This window comes from Marmota marmota, unplaced genomic scaffold (genome assembly GCF_001458135.2).
Source record: "Marmota marmota marmota unplaced genomic scaffold, marMar, whole genome shotgun sequence".
Taxonomy (NCBI): domain Eukaryota; kingdom Metazoa; phylum Chordata; class Mammalia; order Rodentia; family Sciuridae; genus Marmota; species Marmota marmota.
This window is the reverse complement of record NW_026000206.1, coordinates 821386-844246: the sequence shown is the minus strand read 5'-3', so window position 1 is coordinate 844246 and position 22861 is coordinate 821386. Positions and strand designations below refer to the sequence as shown.

Genomic DNA, 22861 nt, shown 5'->3' with positions numbered 1-22861 from the left:
GGGAGGGGAGGGGAGGGGGGATAGTAGAGGATAGGAAAGGCAGCAGAATACAACAGACACTAGTGTGGCAATATGTAAATTAGTGGATGTGTAACTGATGTGATTCTGCAATCTGTATATGGGGTAAAAATGGGAATTCATAACCCACTTGAATCAAAGTGTGAAATATGATATGTCAAGAACTATGTAATGTTTTGAACAACCAACAATAAAAATTAAAAAAAATATACTGGGAAATAGATAACAGTTGGGAAATCAGGAAAATGGAGGAAATACTGTTATTCTTCAGAGAAGTAAAGCCTGACAGCCAACATAGATGCATTACTGGTCAAAGGAGTCCACTAATAATCGAAGTCAAAAGCAGGCGCAGGAAACACTAATGTAAGGAATTATGTCCCAGGAACGAGATACGGAGCTTGTGGAAAATAGTTACAATCTAAACAGTCTGGAGTAAGTTTTTGTTATTCTTAGACTGAAAAAATATTAAACATAAGTTCATAAACATACTTTATTAAAATTCTAAGAAATAGTACTTTTTTAAGAGATAAATTTTGGAGTAAATTATTAGATTGGCAATTTTGACAAGTGCTTCTGTGAAATTGTCTTAGTATGTTTGCTTTTGCTATAATAGAATATCTGAGGCTGGGAAGTGGGAGGTTTATTTTGTTCACAGTTCTGGAGGTCCAAGAACATGGCACTAGCCTCTGCTTGACTTCTTATGCAGGCCTTATGACCGAAAACAGTGTTGCTAAAAATTGATCTCTTAGTAAGGAAGACTGAGTGTCTAGCTCAAGTTTCTTCTCCTTTTAGGAAGCCAGAGCCCCGTCTAATCAGGGTCCTACTCTTTTGGCCTCATTTAACTTTATTTACCTCCCAGTATTTCCACCTTCAAATATTATTGTTGGACTAAGTTTCTACTCCCTTAATAATACCTCATAGTGGAGATTTAGACTTCAACATGAGTTTTGTGGGGAACATCCAGACCACAGCAATAGGGAAGTTAACTTATCTAGGAAGCACTGATGTTACTTTCTTTATTGAGTATTAATACTGTTTGCTGGTGTTTTCTAGTATTTGAACATTTACTAAAGGCTGCAGTTCCTTCTGAGTGCTTTAACAGAAGAAATGTAAAAAGAAGATGTGATGTATGTGAAGATGTTGTGTAATGCTTTGACTAGAATCAAAAGCTGATTTCAAATCAGTTAGTTAAATCAATATACATTACAAAAGCAAAACTAAATTCTAAACAACCAGACAAAATATTTTCATCATTAAACATCAGAATAAACTTAACTGAAACAATGAAAATACAGGCTGAGCATCTCAAATCTGAAATCCAAAATGCAGCAAAATCCAAAAATTTTTGAGCACCAGTATGTACCCACAAGTGGGAAATTTCACATCTGACTTCATTGACAGGTTGCAGTCAAAACTCAAGAACACTAAAAATGATGTATAAAATTACCTTCAGGTTATATGTATAATGTGTATATAAAACATAAATGAAATTCATGTTTAGACTTGGGTTCCATTCCCTAAGCATTTCAAAGGTATATGCAGATGTTCCAAAATCAGAAAAATCTGAAACCTGAAACACTACTGGTGGTCCCAAGCATTTTAGATAAGAGATATTCAACCCGTACTCATACGATTGGAGCAGTCAGTAATAGCGAAAGAGTCCATTTGCTGGGATATTTGTCATTAAAAAAATAAATAAATAAAGACTTTTGAATAGAATGAATAATGTTTTGTGTGCTTTAAACATCCATTGTTAAGAATGATAAATTGTTGGCTGGGGAATGTAGCTCAGTGGTAAAACACTTAACCTACTATATGTGAGGCCCTGGTTTCGATCCCCAGTATAGCAAAAAAGAAAAAACAAATAATGATAAGTTCCAAATATTTGTGTCATTATCTGTTTAATATTTTTAATGATTTCTATTGAGAATTTATTTTGTCCTAAGATTCCTTTTAATATGTTGTATTATCAAATTTCTGTATCAGGTAAAGGTCATGTTTATGTTTTTTTGAGATATATAATCTTGTTGCAATATTATTATTGATTCATAATAATAGTAAACCAAGCATTTATTATCCTTTAACATCTTTGAAACTTATTATGACCCTATCACAGAAAAATGATTATTCATTATTATAATCACTCATTATTTGTTTTCTTTGAATTGCATTATTGAGATAAAGTTCATCTACCATACAATTCTACCATTTAAAGTGTACAATTTACTGTTTTTTACTGTATTTGTAACAGGGTTATGCAACCATCATCATAATCTAATTTTAGGTCATTTTCATTCCTCTCAAAGAAATCCCATACTCATTAGCAGACCTCCCATTCTCCTCTAGTTTTTCCTAATTCAACATTGGGAAGTTTGTCGGACAACAAAGTGATGACAAATTTAGTTATAGATCCAATTGGATTTTATTTGCAGTTCATGAATCAAGGCAGCAACTATTCAACAAAATAGCAGGTGACATCCCTTCTACAAAACCCCTTATAGTTCCCAATGGGCAGTAGTAAAACAGTGGGTTTTCATTGTTAAGAATGAAATGGGAACAAGGAAACAGCAATAGAAGGGAAAAAAGGTTAATTAACATCAGGTTACTTCAGATTGCTTTTTTGTCAAGGTTAAAGCTAAGGGAACTTCCTTATTATACTGATTCAGATATACTGAAATGTATTGCTTTTAGGAAAAACTGGTGTGTTTGGGGATCTATCTGCTTCATTAAAGTTTCAGTTTGATTATGTGGTACTTAATTTTGAATAATTCCATTTGGCTTGGTCTGTTCATTCAGGGCCTCTTGCTGGGAGTAGGGGCACATGCTTATAATCGTAGCAATTTAGGATGTTGAGTGAGGCAGGAGGATCACAAGTTCAAAGCCAGCCTTAGCTACTTAGTGAGGTCCTAAGCAACTGAGTGAGAGCCTGTCTCAAAAACATGAAAAACTGGGAGTGGGTGAAAGTAGGTTATAGCTCAGTCGTGAAACACCTCTGGGTTCAATCCTCAGTACCCAAAATAAACTAAAATAAGTAATAAATGATAAATAATGAAAAAATAAATAAACAATGGCTTCTTATAATTTGTTATACATACTTATCTACTTTCTATCTATAAATTTTCATATTCCGTATATGTGTTCTTTTGTGACCGTCTTTCACTTAGCATTTTCTATTTGTATTATGGCATATTCTAGTACTTCATTTTGCTTCAAAAAATATTTCATTTTATGAATATACCACATTTTATTTAACCTATTTATCATTTGTTAGACATTTTGGTTGTTAACACTTTGAGGCTGTTATGAATTATGCTCCTTTGAACATTCATATGCATATTTTGATGTTAATATAAATATTTTAAGCTTTTCTTTCAGCTGTATAGCTAGAAGTGAAATTGCTGAATCATATCATATGTTAACTTTTTTAAATATATTTTTTCTTTAGTTATAAGTGGACACAATATTTTAATTTTATTTTTATGTGTGCTGAGGATCGAACCCTCTGCCTCACGCATGATAGGCAAGTGCTCTACCTCTGAGCCACAACCCCAGCTCCTCATATGTTAATTTTTTAAGCAATTGCCAAACTGTTTTCCAAAGTGACAGCACTGTTTTACATTCCCGCCAGTATGTATGAGGATTCCAGTTTTTCTATATCCTTACCAGTACTTGCTACCTTTTTCACTATGGCTATTCTAGTGCATTTCAAGTAGTTTTGATTTGTATTACCTTGATGGCTAATAACATTGAGCTTCTTTTCATGTGCTTTACTGGTCATTTGTACATCTTTGTAGAAACACCTATTCAGATCCTTTTGCCTGTTTTAAAAGTGGATTATTTGACTTTTTATTGTTGAGTTGTAAGAGTTTTTCATTTTTTTTCTGGATACTGGAGACTTAACCAAGTACATAATTTGCAAATATTTTCTCCCAATGTGTGGGTTATCTTTTCATTTTCATGGTGTGCCCTTTCCAAAACTTTTTTAATTGTGATGAAGCCAAAGTTATCTATTTTCCCTTTTGGCGATCATGTTTTTGATGTTTTATCTAGCAAACCATTGCGTAGTTCAAGGTCAAAAAGGTTTGATTTTATGTTTTCTTCTAAGAATTTTGTTTTAGCTCTTCATTTAGGTCTGTGGTCAATTTTTGTTATGCTTTGTGTAATTATTTTTAAAAGCATTTTTAAAACACTATGGAAAATATGGAATAGCTTATGAATTCAGAGAGAATTTCTGAGAATTCTGTTGGGAGCGCTAGGTGGTGCCCAACCTTCTTTTCTCTGTATGGTAGTAAAGGCTCTGAGGTAGTTTACTCTTTAAACAGATGGTGGCAGCAGAGTTTGGTGAATGAAAATTGTAGTTAGAAGTTAGTATTTTAAAATTATGAGTTCTTTTGGCCTGCCTTCCTTTTGGTAATAGGTTGTTAAATGCTGAGTTTTAAGCTCCTTGTAAGATTCTTGAAGGATTATTTAAATCAGGTATTTTTCTACATAAGTTTATTCAGACTTTTCAGTATGTGAAAAGGCCAGTTTGTGAGGTATGCACATGATGTCATGATTTGCCAAACCCAGGACACAATTTTCTCAGATTTCTCTAATGTATTTTATCTACTTAATTATCTCACTCCTATTTATAATCTTCATGTAGAGATGAAGTGGTAGAGTAACAGTCAAAATGTTGGTTAGTGCTAAAACTGTTCTGAAACAAATTGGAAGATTACAGTGTGATTCTAAGGATATAGGTAAAATAGAAGTTGGACACATAAGGGATCTCTTTTTTTAAATTCAGTAATAAAGACGGTTTTTACATCATTTCATAATTGGACCTCAGATGTTCTTTTTTAGGACAGCCTAGTAAAAAGGGAAATTAGGTGTTGCCATTCATTGATAATTGTTTTCAAGATAATAGAAATGACACACATCCATTGAGCACTTAGAGTTTGCTAAACACTGTGCTAAATGCCTTTTGTACATTGTCTTGTACTTTCAGAACAATTCTTAGAGGTAAGTATTATTTTTAACCCCAAATTTCCTGCAGGAGCAGCTGGATTTAGAGAAATAAATAATTTGCATAGGTTCACATTAGGAGATGAAGTTGTGTGTTTGTTTATAAACAATTGTATTATACTTCTGTGTATTTAATTCTTGTGGAGCTGGCGTACTGTATCGCTTTGCAACTTTTAAAATTCTTAATTCGACAGTCTTGAAAAATCTCTAACTCTTGCTTACTACATAAGGCTATGTGGTCAGTGTCTTATGAGTGGATAATATTTTCTTGTTTGGCTTGGCTGCTGAAAAAGAGCATATCTTGTGATCTCATCTAATTTTAGCTTTACTTTGCTTTTCCACTAGAGGGCATACAAAATGTTAGGTTTGACTTGTTTTTTTTCCCCTGTAAATAAACCACAATAGTAATGGAATAAGTATTTATTATTATAGTGACCAGAAATAAAAAAAAAAAATGCATAGAATCGGTATAATGCTCTTCCTGTTTTATTTTGTACTGCAGATTACTCATTTTTGGATCCTATGATAGAGAAGCAAATATTCATTGCACACTTGAGTTGAGCAGTGGTGTTTGGGAAGAAAAACAAAGGAGTTCTATTAAGACGGTAAAATTGATTTACTTAATTTTACTTCTGTATAAGGCTTTATTCTCTAAGCATATTTTTATTAATATTTTTATATTCATAGAGTTATTTTTAGTCATGAGCAAATAGTGATGACCAGTTCTTAATTGTCTTATTAAAATAGTACAATATTGGTAATAAAATAAATCACGTGAAAATAGTTAATATTCAGACTGTCTGCCTAAGAAGTAAAATCTGACTGATTTTCATTCCAGAACTTTAAAATTGTTTCAGTAAGGGATTAGAAGGAAATAGTTTTACTGAATGCCTGAGAAAACGTGAATTCACAGCATTCATTCATTTAGCAGGTGTTTTAGGAGCACTTATTTTGTGGTAGGTACTGTTTGGAGGCTGGAGGGACGATTCCAAAAAAGAAAAGATCCTATACCTGTTATATGAACATGGGGTAGTGGTTTGGTGTGGGAGTTAGAAGCTGGCTGGGAGGTAAGCTTCCCATTATAGGATAGAATGTAGCAATAAACTATAAGCCAAAAAAGTGAACAAAGTTCCAGAGATTGACAAGTACTGGGAAGAAAAGTACATGAAAAGGTGTACGACAAAGGAGGCTTTTTAGATCTGGTGATAACAGGGAAAGCCTCTAAAAAGAAGGCACTGGAGGCGATGCTCAGCTAAATCTGAATCATAGGTAAATAACGAACATATATATGTATTTTTTTCTCTTCCCAATATTAATATTAATATCTCCCTAGTATTTCAGGGTTAACAGTCAAAAATGCTGCTAAATCTTTTAACATGTAATGGCAAGGTATTTTTATGTATGTTCCTTTTAATTTGTTTTCAATTTCTTTCTGTTGTGAACATCCTTACATAAAAATCAGAGGGGGGGATAGAAATTTTCTTGGAAGGAATAAAGTAATTTTGATGAGAGTGGGAAAGTAGGGAGAAGTAAAACTGGCAAGGGAGGGCAGCCTGGCACACAGAATTTGAGATGATGAAAATAGTGGGAGCTGCTGAAGATTTTGACCCTGGTAACTGACATGGTCAAGATAGAGGTTTAAAGGTGTTTTCCTTTTTTATTTGGTGACTGTCATTGCCCAACTTTCTTTTAAGTTATATCTCAGCTGCTTGAATCAGCTCCTCAGAGGAATAAAATATCCAGTTTTAGAGTTTGTATTGAAATACATAACTACATTGAAACATGTTGTTTTGTCTAAGTACATTTTTGACTGCGAGTTGGTTGTAACTTGCCATTGCTGTTGGCATTTTCAGTTTCCTTTATTATATTTGCAAAGATATGAGATTAGACAGCTTTAATACTTTAGAACAAAGGCTAGCAAGACCTTCATCTTGAATTATTATTTTAGATCTTAGTATATGTCATTAACAGTTTTCAAGAAAGAATTCTAGGTTACTGTATTTAGTAATCTCATTGAAAATGTCAAAAACATTAAGTGTCTTCAGGCATTAAATTACCTATGTCTGAATTTAATAACTCAAGGGAGGAGAATTAGTTTTTCAAGACAAGACAAAATAACAGAGAATAGGATTTGATAATTTGGGATATATTTCAAATTTGAGTAGAAAATAGCTCTTTAGAAAACAAGTATGCTAAATTAATGATGAATTTAGGACATTATCATTGTATAAATATAGTCTTCAGGTTTAAATTCACCTTTTAAATGTTGAAATTTGTTCAGTGCATGTAACCACTAATTGTAATGAATATGCAGAATGAAAGAAATTTAATTCCTCCGGTATTTTAATGTGCCTTTGAAGTTTTAAGACACTACAACGCTGTAGTAAAAGAGCCTGGCTTCATCTTCCGTCACTCATATAGTTTTATCCTTATGATTGCAAGATATCTAATGCACTCCTCAGTATCACATCATTTAAGAAAAAGGGTAAGGTCTAAGATAGGCCAAAGGCACTGCCATGTCAACCAGATTTTGTCTTTCAATATTTTACTTAAAATGTACCCCCGGGTACACGGAAATGAGTTAGCCATATAAAAGTAAATGGATGGGAAAAAGAATTAGTGTTCTTCAGCTGAAAAGACAGGTGGGTGTGATTAATGAGAATGTATAAATACAAAAAATAAATAATAGATAATCAACAAATTTACTGAGTTGAGAACTAAGTCTATGGAATTATGAATATAAACCTCATGTCCCTGATGATAATCAAGTGATTAATGCTAAAAGAATACTTAAAAGATCTTTGATAATACTGCAGGCTACATACTTGGTGGTAGACTTCACAGGGGGACAAATACGCTATATTTTTAATGCTATGTGTCCTACACTTAGTATAATTCCTGGTATGTTGTGTTGTTCAGTCAATGTCCTGGAAGCAAAAAGACAGAATGATTTTCTGAAATATAGATCTAATTCTGTCCATTGCCCACTTAAGTCCCTCAATGGCTTTTTTTCCTTCTCTCTCTTTTTTTAATTTGTTCTTGTCAGTTATACATGCTAGCAGAATACTCTTCGTTGTACACAAATGGAGCACAATTTTTCGCTTCTGGTTGTATGCAAAGTAGGGTCACACCATTTGTGCAATCAATCATGCACATATCTAGCGTAATGATGTCCATCCCATTTCAACATATTTCCTACCCCTGTGCCCCTCCCTGCCCCTCCCTCCCCTTTGCCCAATCCAAAGTTCCTCCACTCGTCCCCCTCCCCCCATTATGGATTAGCATCCACCTATCAGAGAAAACATTCAGCCTTTGGTTTTCTTGGGATTGGTTTACCTCTCTTAGCATGATATTCTCCAACTCCCTCAATGACTTTTTATTGCTCTTAGGTTAAGAACAAATTCTTTGATGTGACAAAGTCAACCTTCCTGGTCTGGTTCCTATTTGTTTTCCCTGCCCTCTTTCTTGCTTCTCATTCTCAACCAAACCATGTGTGGTTTGGTTGTCTTTTACTCCGTCATACCTGGTCACACTCTCTGTGCACTACACGATCCTGATATGTGTGTACCCTTCCCCCCAACTCACTCCTCCACACATATCTTCACCCACCCCATTCTTTAGATCTCTGCTTGTGCCAGATGTTAGCTTGTTTGCCCTCAGGTTTGTTCTTGGGCCGCCTCCCTGCTCCATGCCTTAAGAGGACTAGCCTCTGCCATTGTGTGTCAAGCCTTCAGGGGTATCCAGCTTTCAGCCACGTTTGACCAGAGTGAAGCACTCATGGGAAGTGAAGCACCGGGGAAGCCAGGGAGGTCTTCCTCTTATCCTCTGCTTTGGACAACATGTCTGGCAGAGGCTCTTTCTCCTCCATGCTCTTTGTTTCTCCCAGGACAGGCCCACAATGCTTCCAACTTCTGTTTGGTACTTCAGCCCCTGGCCTCTTCTAATACCACTTTTTCCCCTCTGTCATTCCAGCCTAAGGTAGTAGTGACTTTTTACTGTAGCTAATATCTGAGTTTCCTCACTCTCTCCTTATTTGGTATTCAGTTTTTCTGTCACCAAGTAGCCATTCCCATTTTTAAGTCCCATGCTTTCAAATACTCAGGTGTTTTCTCTTTTCTCATCAGAACCTGATAAACCAATCATCATTTCCTCTGGGAAGCCTTTCCTAACTAGCACAAACTCCTTGATAAATACTTGTGTCACAGTTGGAATTTTATATTTGTAGCTATATGCTAATTTGATCAGTGTTATCGCCACCAGTATCTTTCATTACAGCAAGTGTCATGATTGGTTTTACTCTGGATATTCAGTAACTGTTTCTGAGAAGACTCTGGCCTCCATCCTTCAGGTACTCTCAACACTTTTTTGTTCTCACACCTTCAGGGTTTCAGAGTGACTTTTAATCATGTTTCTGTCTCCTTCCTTCCTTCAAAGCTGTTTCTGATCTGTTTTAATAAAATAAAAACCTTTGGAAGAGGAAGACCACAAAACAAGATTTCCTGCTGAATATTACTTTTGTGAAAAGTCTGGTTTGTAGAATGAGAATTTTAGTTTACAAATGTGATACCTATTGGTGTAAGTATTTTACTTCTGGAATTACTAAAAATGTCAAAAGGACTTCTGACTATGTGTAAGTTCAGGGTTGCCTAAATAAAATGACTAAGTATGATCTAAGATTTACCCTTTTAGTTTTAGAGAATTTTAGAATTCTTGCTGAGTGATATTGAATGTTCTAGCTACATTTTGTTGAGTGTTCATACAAAGAACATAAAAGAGCTCCCTAAAGAACTCTGACTTTTTGAGTAAGAACATCTGAGACAGATTTATAAATACTTTAGGCCAGATGCCTCAAAGTTGGCATTTTGGTATTTGTGTAGGGCCAAATGCCTTGCAGGTAGCATTTTGGTGCACCTATTTAACCATTTGCCATTTACAGTCTTAATCTTATGAAAAGAAAGAGAAAGATTAATGCAAATAAAGCTTTTTTGAAAATGTCAGTTTTTATGAAAACTCTGGTTTAGTTCAATCTGATAATATTTGCAAATACAGGAGGGATTCAGTGAAATTTTAACTGTATATAATGTTCTGCGATTTGGCTTTTTAAATACTAAATGCCTTTGAGCTTTAATAGTAAATCCTGTGCAACATTTTCACTCTTGAAATTGATCTTAATTAAAAATGAGGGATGCAGTTTTCTGCCTTAGGTTTTCTTACTGTTTAGTATGATTGTGAAATGCTGCGAAAAGAGTGGGCACTTATGTTAAAATACAGAAACATAAAGTCTCCGTATCAGATCAGTGTAAGGCACTATTGTATGAGAAGAAACTGAATATGAGGAGATAAGTCATTTTGTGATCCTTTTCTTCAATGGAAATGTGAACAGTGGTACTGTGTACCTCATCAGTATCACTATTAACATATGAAGGGAATCAGAGTTTCAGTATAAAATACCATGAGCTTCCATTGAAAGGAAAGCAACATTCTTTTGGAAAATCTAGAAAAGAATATATTAAGGAGATGACATTTGAGCCTAGCCTCACAGTGTATGTGGAATTTTGAGATGGTAAAGAAGGCATTTCAAGATGGAGGACATGGCATAAACCCCAATAAAGAGTAAGAATATTTGGGTATAATTGAGATATAGTGAGTTGTCAAAGTTGTCTAAAGAATATGGTAGCATAGGAAGATTATGCCAAATAAGAGGGAAAGCTTGGATCTTATTATAGAGTGCTTTAAATACCAGGCTAAGAATTTGACTGTTTACGGTCAAAGATAGTAGGAACTATGGCGGCTTTTAAAATGAAAACAAGCTCATCAGAGTCTTTCTTTAGGTAGTCTTGAAACTGGATTTCAATCTCAAACCACTTGTTGGTAGCATGACCTTCATCAAAGTTCCCAAAGCCATTCTATCCACACGTAGTTATCATTCTATAAAATGGGACTGATAGTGCTTCTCATGGATGTATGGGGGTTAAATGAGATTCTGTATATGAAAATATCTAGTACAGTAGCTGGCACATAGTAGTTTATTGATAATATGTGTATTGACCAGCCACAGTGGGTAAAGTCAAGGATGGTTTGATTTGAACATAAAGTACTAGTGGTGGTGTCTAATAAAAGTCTGATCCAAGATGATAACAATGGAAAAGGAAAATATTATCAATGTGAATTTGCATACCTTTGGAATTGGAAAGGTTTGGGAGTAAGAAGGGAAGCCAGAAAGACCAGGCTATGAGGAGGGAAAAAGAAGAGGCAAAAGAGGATCTCACTTAGGACAAGTTGGTTTTGAGATTACAGTGGCAAACTATAAAAACAGGCCAGTCCAGAGATGGAAATTTTGTGATCTGCTGTTTTGTTCTTTGCTTTTTTAAAATTTTCAAATCTGTTATTTCAACTTCTAGTGAACTTTTAAGATGAACACTGTTGGGCTTTATGCTGCTATATTTTTTATTCTCTTTTTTCAAATAGGATAAGAAAAACAGTGTTTTTACAATATAGTGATAACATTCTAATTTATTTTTATTTTGCTGAGGATCAAATGCAGGGTCTCATGCATACTAGGCATTCAACCATTGAGCTACATCTCTTGCTAAAAAGGTTTTTAGAAAGAGATTTTGAAAGAAGATTAAGGAGAACATATTCATAAAACTTAAACATTACTTTTACATTTTGTTTTTCAGGACCCTGCAGTTTACTGTGACCCAAGTAAAATTGATTGACTCAGTTCATACTTTCTCACGGACTAAAACATCCTTTTCAAGCACAGTAGTAATTTCCCATTAAAAACTAACTTAGGCCGGGTGCTGTGTTGCATCGCCTGTAATCCCAGCAGCTTTGTAGGCTGAGACAGGAGGATCTCAAGTTTAAAAGCCAGCTTCACAAACAGCAAGGCGATAAGCAACTCAATGAGACCCTGTCTCTAAATAAAATACAAAAAAGGGCTGGGGATGTGGCTCAGTGGTCAAGTGCTCCCAAGTTCAGTCCCCGATACAAAAACTCACCTAGCCATATAACTTGTTTTGAGTCATATAAAGAGTTTATACAGAATGTAGAACTAGATCATGAATGATTTAGAAAGATGTTAAGAGTGGTGTTATCAGAGAGCTGTAGTAGTATTCAACTCATGACCCAGATGTACCCAGTCCAGGGTTTGTCGGCACTACAATATACAGTCTCTTTGCCAGTCTCAGTTTTAAGACTACTCATGCAATAACTATTTAATCCTCATTGATCAACTCCATGAGAATGGACACTGTCATCATCTCCATTTTACATATGAGGAAACTGAGGTGCAAAAGAAGAAAGTAACACATAGCTGGCAAGGGATAAAGACAGTCTGCAAAGCCAGGTATAATAACTCCACAGCTGGTATTCTTAACATTACTGCATCATCTCCACAAATGGTACCTAGTAGGCCTGCGTTCATGTCCACATTTCCATTCTACTTTTATGACTCTGAGCAAATTGTTTCATCATCTCTAAGATAAAGGGAATAACATCTGCCTTATAGGGTACAGGTTTTAAATATGTGAAAACACTTAGCACAATACCAGCATACACTGTTACTATTGAACTTGACTTAGTTTGTGGACTGGGATGTAGTTCAGTGGGCCTAGCACACATGAGTTCAGTTCCCAGTGCCAAGAAAAAGGTTATCTAGTAATTTTTAGAGTATGGACAGATGACTTGTTTTCAAAATGATGAATGATGTGTGAATTATCTTTCATAAATTGATCAATGCTGAGAATGTTGTACATAGCCATTGAGCAGAAGGAAGGAAATATGAAAGAGATTTTTAATTTTTGTAATAATATACTCATTTTCAAAATGCAAGAAAGCTTGCATATTTTAACAATAACATCAGGAGTCTTTTATAACCTGCCTTTTTCAAAGCTTAACAATATACTGAGGGCATATTTCTGTCTGCTTGTACACGTGTCACTGTTTTTATGCCTGCATGGTATTTTAGTGTATACCTTATTTTATTTAATCACTTAGTCTGTTGACAAACATTTAGGGATTTAGGGTTTATGTTTTTCAGTTTTTTGATGTTTAATGAAATCTGTAATTAATATCAATATATGTATATTCACATGCATTCTATTCTTCAAGTCATGGTTTGGTACACTTTTTCTGGAAAGGGCCAAAGTAAGTATTTGGGGTTTTCCAGGATAGACAATTGCCATGACACTACCCGGTTCTGCTGTTTTAGTTAAAGCTGCCATAGACAAGACATAGACAAGTAAGTATGGTTCTAATAAGATTTTTTTTTAAATCAACCCATAGACTATAGTTTGCTGACCCTTGATTTAAGTATCCCCTTTGTATTTATGTAAGAATAGTAGGCTGTTGATATATATTTCAAAATTGCATCCCACTAGAATAAGGTCTACAAATTATATAATAGTATTGTGCCAATGTTTTCTGACTTTGATAACTGTACTGTGATTATGTCTGAAACTTAATTTTAAATGATCCAGTAAAAAATATACAGGGAGAAACAAATGTGGCGAGATGGTATTAACAACTGAGAAATATGGGTTCAGGATAAATGGGATGTCTTTTTTAAATGTCTTGCAACTTTTCTATTTTGAAATAATTTCAAGATAAAAGGTTATTTTTAAAACTTGTAAAAGAAAAAAAACTATCCTTTAGACTCTCCCACTTTTTTAGTAAGATACAAGTCATCCTGCATGACTATAATGTAATATATGAAGGTGAAGGTTGATTTTATGATTCAAAATAAAGCTGTTTCTGTTTGACAAAAGAATTATAAAGGGCAAGAATGTTCCACTCCATTGTTTCCATAACAACCTCAGCCTCTGCCTACTTTTCTTAGCTTTTTATTTCACTGAATGGTTGTATAAAATTTAAATTTGTTTTAAATCAAAACATTGATAGAGACTTCAATTAGATTTAAAAAGAGAAAAAAGAAGAAACCTGAGTGTGTTGTAATCATTTAGATATAATTATTTTCCTAACCACCTTTTGAACCCTTTTAAGTTGAAGAACAGTTTTATTCCTTAGATCTCTTAGGTATGTTGCATTTGTATAATGGAGTTTTACTTTTTTAGCATACTTACGGATGCAGTCCTAATTTACTTTCTAGTTATTTTAGAGACCGAGTTATCAGATAGCCAAAGTGGCATTCTGTTTTGAGGGGCTTCACTTGTATCACCTAGAAAGAAGTCTTCCTGAGGGAAGATAATGGAAATGCCAGACTTTTATGCCCATAATTTCCTTTAATCTTGACAACAGCAACCCAGTGTGGTAGACAATTATTAGTAGCCTCTTTCCTATGATTTGAGTATTATTTGAGTTTGTCCCCCAAAGGCCTGAGTGTTGGAAGCTTGGTCCCCAGTTTGGCAGTGTGGGAAGTGATTGAACCTTTAAGAGGTGGGGCCTAGTAGGAAATCCTTAGGTCAGAGGTTAGAGGGTGCTGCCTTCAGCAGGTAGCTCTTGGGACTACTGAGCTCTTAAACAGCATGTTATAAGAGCAAGCACAGCCCCAGGATCCTTCTCTCGCTTCACATTTTGCTGTGAGTTCTCTTCCTTCCACATGTACTCCCACTATTATGAGGCCATCTGGCCATCTGCCACAATATCCACACCAGAGCAGGGTAGAGGTGTATGATATCAGTGGTTTTTCAGCTATCCATTAAGAGTTAATTACTGAAAATGTAGGCATTATTATCACAAGGAAAATATTTACCTTCTGAGAGTTCATGTGAAAGAATTTAGAATTCATTCCTTGTACTTTTCAGACCTGTTCTCTTCAGAACTTTGTGTGAACTGGGTATGATGGGGCATACCTGTAATCCCAGCAGCTTGGGATGCTGAGGCAGGAGGATCATGTGTTCAAAGCTAACCTCAGTAATTTAGCAAGGCCCTAAGCAACTCAGGGAGATCCTGTCTCTAAATGAACTATAAAAAAGGGCTGGGAGGTAGCTCTATGGTTCAGCATCCATGAGTTCAATGCCTGGTCCAAAAAAACTTGTGTGTATGTATGTGCATATGTACACATGTAATTTTTGTCATCATTGGAATGGCGACATCAAATTTTACTTCAGCAGAAATATATTAGTTGACGGATTCTTTTTTATTTATCTGGCTTACAAGTTAAAGAACTATTCTAATTTATACCTTTATGAATTGGTCAAACTTAAATGACAGGCCTCTGAAAAGTTTTGTGAGAGTGATAATTTTTCTGCCAAGAGATAAAAGCAAGACATTGCCATGTATTGATTTCAAAGAGTTATTTTTTCTACGAAAAGGATAGTGTGATCATATGCATTCACATTGTGAATCTTTACTGGTAAGAGACAGTTTCAAAGAAGACAGCTAATAAAAATAGTATCTCCTTTCTTCTGTTAAGAGTGATGGAAGTTGGGGCTGGAGTTGTAGCTCAAAGGTAAAGCACTTGCCTCATACGTGTGAGGCACTGGGTTCAATTCCTAGCACCACATATAAATAAGCAAATAAAATAAAGGTCCATCAATAACTAAAAATATTTTTTTAAAAAAGAATGATGGAACTGAATAGTAGTTAATTTAGAATTTAATGTGGTCCTTGGGAACAAGGTATACATAATTTATAAGTAGTTGAGGGAGGGTGCAGGAAATATTTGTTTGCATCTTCTATGCATTTAAAAGAATAACTGGTGTTTAGAAGTAGATTAGACTAATACCTTCAGAGACTTGGCTTTTATTTCTTTTTTATATGTTTCCTTTTTTTATTCTAGAATCAAGTTTTAGTGACTTCTTGGGATAATAATTTATTGGCATATACTTTTTGTTTTGTTTTTGGTACCGGGGATTGAACTCAGGGGGCACTCATTCACTGAGCCACATTCCCAGCCCTATTTTGTATTTTATTTAGAGACAGGATCTCACTGAGTTGCTTAGCACCTCGCTCTTGCTCAGTCTGGCTTTGAACTTGTGATCCTCCTGCCTCAGCCTTCAGGGCTGCTGGGATTACAGGCATGCACCACCACGCTCAGCCTGGCATATCCTTTTAATCCATTAAGTCCCAAATTTTAAATTCTCAAGCATTTCAATGAAATTGATAGGTACATTAAAATGTGTTGGAAATCAGAATACAGAGCTTATATTAGTTGATACAATTATATTTTTATTGTATAATTGCATATTATATAATTATATATCATATATTATTTAAATTTTTATGGATTTTTCACATCTAGAACCAAGAGACAAAAATGGATTAGGCTGGGCATGATGGTGCACACCTGTAACCCCAGCTACTTGGAAGGCTGAGGCAAGAAAATCAAAAGTTCAAGGCTAGCCTGGGCAACATAGTGAAACTCTGTCTTAAAATAGAAAAATGTTTTTAAAAAAGAAAGAAATAGCCTTTTAAATAGATGTTGAGTAATACTACTCTTGTTCTAACTCAGCCTCTTCTAATGAAGCCAGATGTTTTTTGTGTTACCTTATACCCAAGTGTGTTTGGGGAAGGAAGGAATAAGAAAATTAATATGAACAAAAACATGCTTCGTTTTGTGTTTTCCTAGTACTAATGGTGTTAGTAGGATAATCAGTTGTGACTTTTAAAGGTGACCGGAATGGTAAAAGAGGAAATCTAGTCCTAGATCTTCAACAACCTTATTGTTCCCAGTTGGGATGGACAATAAGCTAACTATTAGTCCCTAGCCTGGTGTAATTTTCCTGGTAATCATAAACAAATTGAACTAATACATGAAATGATCAGAAAGTTACATTTCCGATACATTCTGTGCCAAATAGGTTGTACCTAGAAGTTCACCTTAAAATTAATAAGATAACTTATTTAGTTTAAATTTAGTTTTTCTCGATTATAATACAAAGTTTGGAGACATACCTTTAATATGCTAAATATAATTGCTTGAAACTTTTATATTTCAAAAGAAAGCCAAGCAAAGTTGATCAATACATTGTCAATACATTGGTCCATCAAAAACAATGATCTTTAGTTACTGACCTCATCAGTGGATTAATATATTGATGGATTAACTACTTGAAGACTTTCATGAGAGGTAGTGTAGGAGGTAGCCTGTGTCAACTGGCCTAATTTTGTTGAAATTAAAAGGTAGATTTCTACTGGAGTTCCCTATTGAGGGAAGTCATCACTTGGAAGCATGTTCTTGGGAACTATATGTTGTCCCCAGCCCCTTCGTCTTTCTCTTTACGTCTGGGCTTTTATGAGACAGTCAGTTTTACTCCGCCTCACCTTTCTACCATGATGTTCTGCCTCACCTCAGGCTTAAAGCAATGGAGCCAGCAGACCAAACTACAACCTCTGAAACCTGAACCACATCTTTCATCCTCTAAGCTATTTTCCCTCAGGTATTTTGCAACTGCAGTGGAAAGCTGATTAACACACCTCCCCTTACTTGTATTAGGTGGCTCTTATTAAATCACTGAATGATTGCAGTAACTTGCACATGCCCTCCTTTCCTGCTCCTTTGAAGACAGAGAAGCTCATCTGTGTTCAGGATTGTATACCTTTGTGAAAAATTCAGTTTTATATTGGTGTCATGGACATACATGAACTGATTATTATGTTTTATATCATATTTTTCCCTTCCCTGCATCACTATTCTTAAAAAAAAAAAAAAAAGCTGAGAAATAGTTCTTTTTTTTTTTTTTTTTTAAATATTTATTTATTTTTTTAGTTATCGGCAGACACAACAACTTTGTTGGTATGTGGTGCTGAGGATCGAACCCGGGCCGCACGCATGCCAGGCGAGCACGCTACCGCTTGAGCCACATCCCCAACCCCGAGAAATAGTTCTTGTGAGGTAATTTTGAGAATTTTATTTGATGAAAGTATATTTAAAATATAACTGATCATAGTAATTTAGTGTTTTTCACTTGGTGATCTTTTTACTTTTTCTTGGATTTTTTATTTTTCATTGATGTTATAAGCCAGTGTAGGAGAGAACAGTTTGTAAATAAGAGAGTTTGAGGACTGGGGTTGTAGCTCAGTGGTAGAGCACTTGCCTAGCAGGTGCAAGGCCCTGGGTTTGATCCTCAGCACCATATAAAAATAAATAAATAAATAAAGTAAAATAAGAGAGTTACATCGATGTGCTATTAAAATATATCCTCTTATTATCTAGCATATAAAATGATGTTCATCCATGTTAGTTAGAAAGGGATGGAAAAGATAATGTGTTGTCCCCCTGCCAAGGGGCATCCAGCTGTGTCTTTAAGACTAAAAGGCTGTCAGAGTGTGAGAGCTCTTAAAGGCAGTCTTGTTGTTATTAAATTGCTCTTTCCAAGACAGATGCACAAACAGCTAGAATTTTTTAAATGGTGACTGGCATCAGTGATGAAGTTAAACACAGACTATTCACAATCTTGTATATGATGACCCCTGTGAGTCAACTAATGCAATTTTATGTTTAGTTAGCATGTGTCACAATTCTTGGTAATTAATAGACATTTTTGTGCATGTCATAGAAATAGTATTTCTAACTCCAGTAGAAATCTACCTTTTAGTTTCAACAAATTCAAGCCAGTTGACACAGGCTAAGCCACAGAGTACATCCTACCTTTATAATTTATTTTTAGCTTTTCAATTTAATAAACCAGCATTTCAGATTAATAAGATATTATATATGACAGTGTCTAGCACAATGTCTGGCAAGCTAGAAGCCTATTAGAGAAAATCAGATACACACTAAAACTAGTGCAAGCAAAAAAAGTACTTACCCTAAAGATACTAGGGTGTTTTCTGGACCCCAGGGCAGCCATCTGGTGATTGAACCCAGAGGCTCTTGACTACTGAGCCACATCTCAGCCCTATTTTATATTTTATTTAGAGACAGGGTCTCACTGAGTTGCTTAGCACCTTGCTTTTGCTCAGGCTGGCTTTGAACTCAAGATCTTCCTTCCTCAGCCTCCCTAGCCACTGGAATTACAGGCTTATGCCTCCGCACCTGGCATAAGTGATACTGCATGGTGGTGTGGGTTAAGCTCTGCACACCTTTAAGCAAGGATACAGTCAGGCCTTAGAAACAACACTAGGTACAATGAAACAGACACTAGGTACAATGGCATATGCATCTAATCCTAGCAACTCAGTTGGTTGAGGCAGGAGGATCATAGATATGAGCCAGATTGGGCAATTTAGCAAGACCCTCAGCAACTGACATGCTATCTCAAAATAAATTATTTTTTCACAAAACTGGGATACAGCTCAATGGTTAAACACCCCTGGGTTCAATCCCCAGTACAAAAAAGAAAGAAACTAGAACAGAAGACCAAGCCACTTTGAGCTACTACTTCTGTTTGCTTTCTCTTCCTGGTTACTTGGATGTTTGAAATCTGGAGACATTCTCCAATTCCTTGTGAGCTGAGTAGTTTATATGGCTTGCATCACTACAGATTTAGATTTGCAAGGTCCATAAGAACACATACAGATTCCTACAGCTATAATTACATTTAGAATAAAGAGAGATTCAAGAGATCGTTGAGTCTAAATTCAAACCATCCCGGAATTCTGGTTCATTTTGATCAGGTGTGTGCCTCTGAACCATCAAATGAGACAAAGCAGTGGAACCAGGTTTATATGAGCATGATTGTTCCTGCTGTAACATATGTGGGATTAAAGGATTGCATGGATCCCAAAGCCAGAGAGGGCTTAGCAAACATTGGTGTCTATACTAAGCATATAGTAAGTGTTTGATAATTGTTATATATTTCATTTCTTATTTCTCTTATATGGTGTCACTTATGCTAGGCATGGTGGCATATGCCTGTAATCCCACTGGCTAGGGAGGCTGAGGAAGGAGGATCTTGAGTTCAAAGCCAGCCTGAGCAAAAAGCAAGGTGCTAAGCAACTCAGTGAGACCCTGTCTCTAAATAAAATACAAAATAGGGCTGGGAATGTGGCTCAGTGGTTGAGTGCCCTGAGTTCAATCCCCAGCACACACACCCCACACCGACCAAAAAAAAAAAAGGAGGAAAGATGGAGGGAATGATAGAAGTTTAAATATCAAAATATATATTTTCTGTAGTTGATGAATAACAAATAGGAGTATAATGTATTAATTAAAATTACAGAAAGGTTATTATATAGTAGAACTAAAACAGTGCTACAGCTTTATTATAACTTGGGGAAGGGGGAATATTTGTTAATAGTAGGAAGTCAATACGTTGCCTAAAATTTGATATATTAAGAAATAATAACATATACATATATTATCTAGCAAAAAACAAAGGGTAACTTAAAGAACAACCAAAAACAGAGTTTTAAAGTAGTTGCTATGGTGGTGTTGGTATTGGTAATGGGGAGACAGGACTGTTGTTCTTTAAATTACTTTCACTTATTTTTTAATCACATGCAAATATTTGATAAAAGTTTAAATGGTCTAATTTTTTTCCTCTAAATTTAACAGTATTAAAATTAAAAACTTGGATTTTATTTTGGTGGCATTTTTTTCATAAACATTTAGTTCTTGCTTCTAATTATATGTGGCCTAATCCTTTATAGTCTGGTAATACTAATTATCTATAATTAAGAATTATGCATTTTATTAACATAAATATTTAAAATGAAAAAAACGAAGGGTGATCTGAAATAATGATCTGTGTATTAAATATCTTAAGACAAAAATTGTTATATGCCTTGGAATGATCCATGTATAGGATGCTGTTATCTACAAATGTTTTTTTCCTCCCTGTACAGTCTTTATGCTTTCCCTTTTTTCATCATGCTGTCACTTCCTGTACAGTATTGAATTTTGAAGTGATAAGAGCAGAAATCCTTGCTTTGTTTCTGATTCAGATAGAAAACATGGATTCTTTTTTTTCCACCTTTGAGTTTTATGTTATTTGTAGATTTTTGTAAATGAACATAATTAGTTTTAAAAAAATTTCCTTGTGTTTCTAGTTGGCTGAGGGCTTTTCTCATGAATAGATGTTGGATTTTTAAATTAAACCAATTTTTTGGCAGTTGTTAAAATATTTATTTGGCTTTCGTCATTATTTTGTTAATATGATAATTTACACTGATCAATTCCTGAGTGCTAATCCAGTCTTGAATTCCTGGAATCAATCCCTATTTGGTTATGTTTTTATTATCCTTTTTTAATATTGCTAGACTGTTTCATTTTTCATCCATGCTTGAATATTAGAGATATTATTCTATAGTTCTCTTTTCTTGTTATGTGTTTGATATAAGTGAATATTGACCTTAACCTATGATTTGGGAAGTGTTTCCTTTTTCTCTCATTCTAAAAGATTCCAGGTAAGATTGTTACAATTTCTTCTTTAAGAATTCACAAGTGGGGTTTACTGTGGTTTTGGCTCAGTGGTAGAGCGTTTGCCTGGCATGTGTGAGGCCCTGGGTTCAGTCCTCAGCACCATATAATGATAAATAAATAAAATTAAAGGTCTTGTATTCATTTGTAACTACAAAAAATAATTTAAAAAAAGAATTCACAAGTGAAGCAACCTCGACCTGCAGGGGCTTTCTTTGCTGGGGCATAGGGACTGACCTTAAAATTGTAAATTTGATGTATTCAGCTGATAATAGGAGTATTAAAATTTTCTGTCTTTGGTGGGTATTTGTTATTTCTATCTTTGAAGGAAATGTTTCCAGCTCATCTAGGCTGTCAACTGTATTGACATGAAATTGTTGTCCTATTGTGTTCATAGGATCTGTAGCATCTCTAGTGCTGTCTCTCTTATTCTTGATTTTAATAATACATGTCCTCCATCAGTTTAACCTAGAGACTTACCAGTTTTTTTTATCATTTCATTGAATCAGATTTCATTGATTTCTCTTTTATTTTCTGTTTCATTGTTTCTTCTCTTTATTGTTTCCTTCTGAGTTTTGCATTTCTGAAAGTGGGAATTCATATTACTAATTTTAGATTATTTTCTCTAACATGAGCATTTAAAGCCGTAAATTTCCTCTCAGAGTGATTTAGTTATAATCACATTGATTATATTTTCATCATTTCATTAAACATATTTTCACTTTACCTTGCAATTTCTTCTTTGATTCCATGAATTATTTAGGAGTATGTTGTTTTACTTTTCAAACATTTAGGGTTTTACTAATTATGAATCATTTCTAACTTAATTCCATTATGGTCAGAAAATAGACATTTTACAATTTTAGTCTTTTTAAATTTACTTATACTTGTTTTATGGTCTTCCATATTCTGTAGGCATTTGAAAAGTGTATTGTCCCATTGTGAGGTGTATTGTTCTATAAGTGTCAGTTAACTCAAGGTTAATAATGTTCAGATCACCTGTGTCTCTGCTTTCCCTCCCGGGTGCCCCCCCCACCCAGTTATATTGGTTGTTGAGAAAAGGCTAGAGAATAAATTATACTTCTAATTGCAAGTTCAGTAAAGTTACATTGCAGAGAACATTCATACAAGGACAGGAGAAATCTGTGACCATATTTTACAACTTACTAGGGTTTATTTTAATGTTTTCTGTAGTCTTGTATCTATTTGAAATTTTCCACAATAAAATGTTATGAACAATTTCTCAGGTAATACATCATGTTCTAGGGAATGCATATTATATGCTTCATCAAACATAGGAGAAGTATTTAGGATTTCTATTTCTGTTTATTGTCATATCATTTCAAAAGTCATGTTTTGTGTTTATTTATATATATATATATATATATATATATATAGTGCATGGTATATTCAATTGTCATGTATAACTTTAAAATATAGATATATAGATATATATATATATGGGAGGTAGTTATGTGGTTTTTTTTCACTATTCTTGCTTAAAAAGAATAGTCTTAACTCCATGGAGATGTCAATTTTGTTCTAAAAGCTACGTATCATTTGAATGGTCTTGTA

At 34.6% G+C, this 22861-nt stretch overlaps 1 protein-coding gene across 1 annotated transcript in view; it reads left to right on the top strand.

The window, feature by feature from the left end:
* Pdzd8 (PDZ domain containing 8) overlaps positions 1-22861 on the top strand; it is a 77870-nt gene that overhangs the window by 35940 nt on the left and 19069 nt on the right. Inside the window, exon 3 of the mRNA XM_048791282.1 lies at positions 5525-5627. Within this exon, the coding sequence (XP_048647239.1) occupies positions 5525-5627 (103 nt within the window). The remainder of the gene's footprint in view (positions 1-5524; positions 5628-22861) is intronic.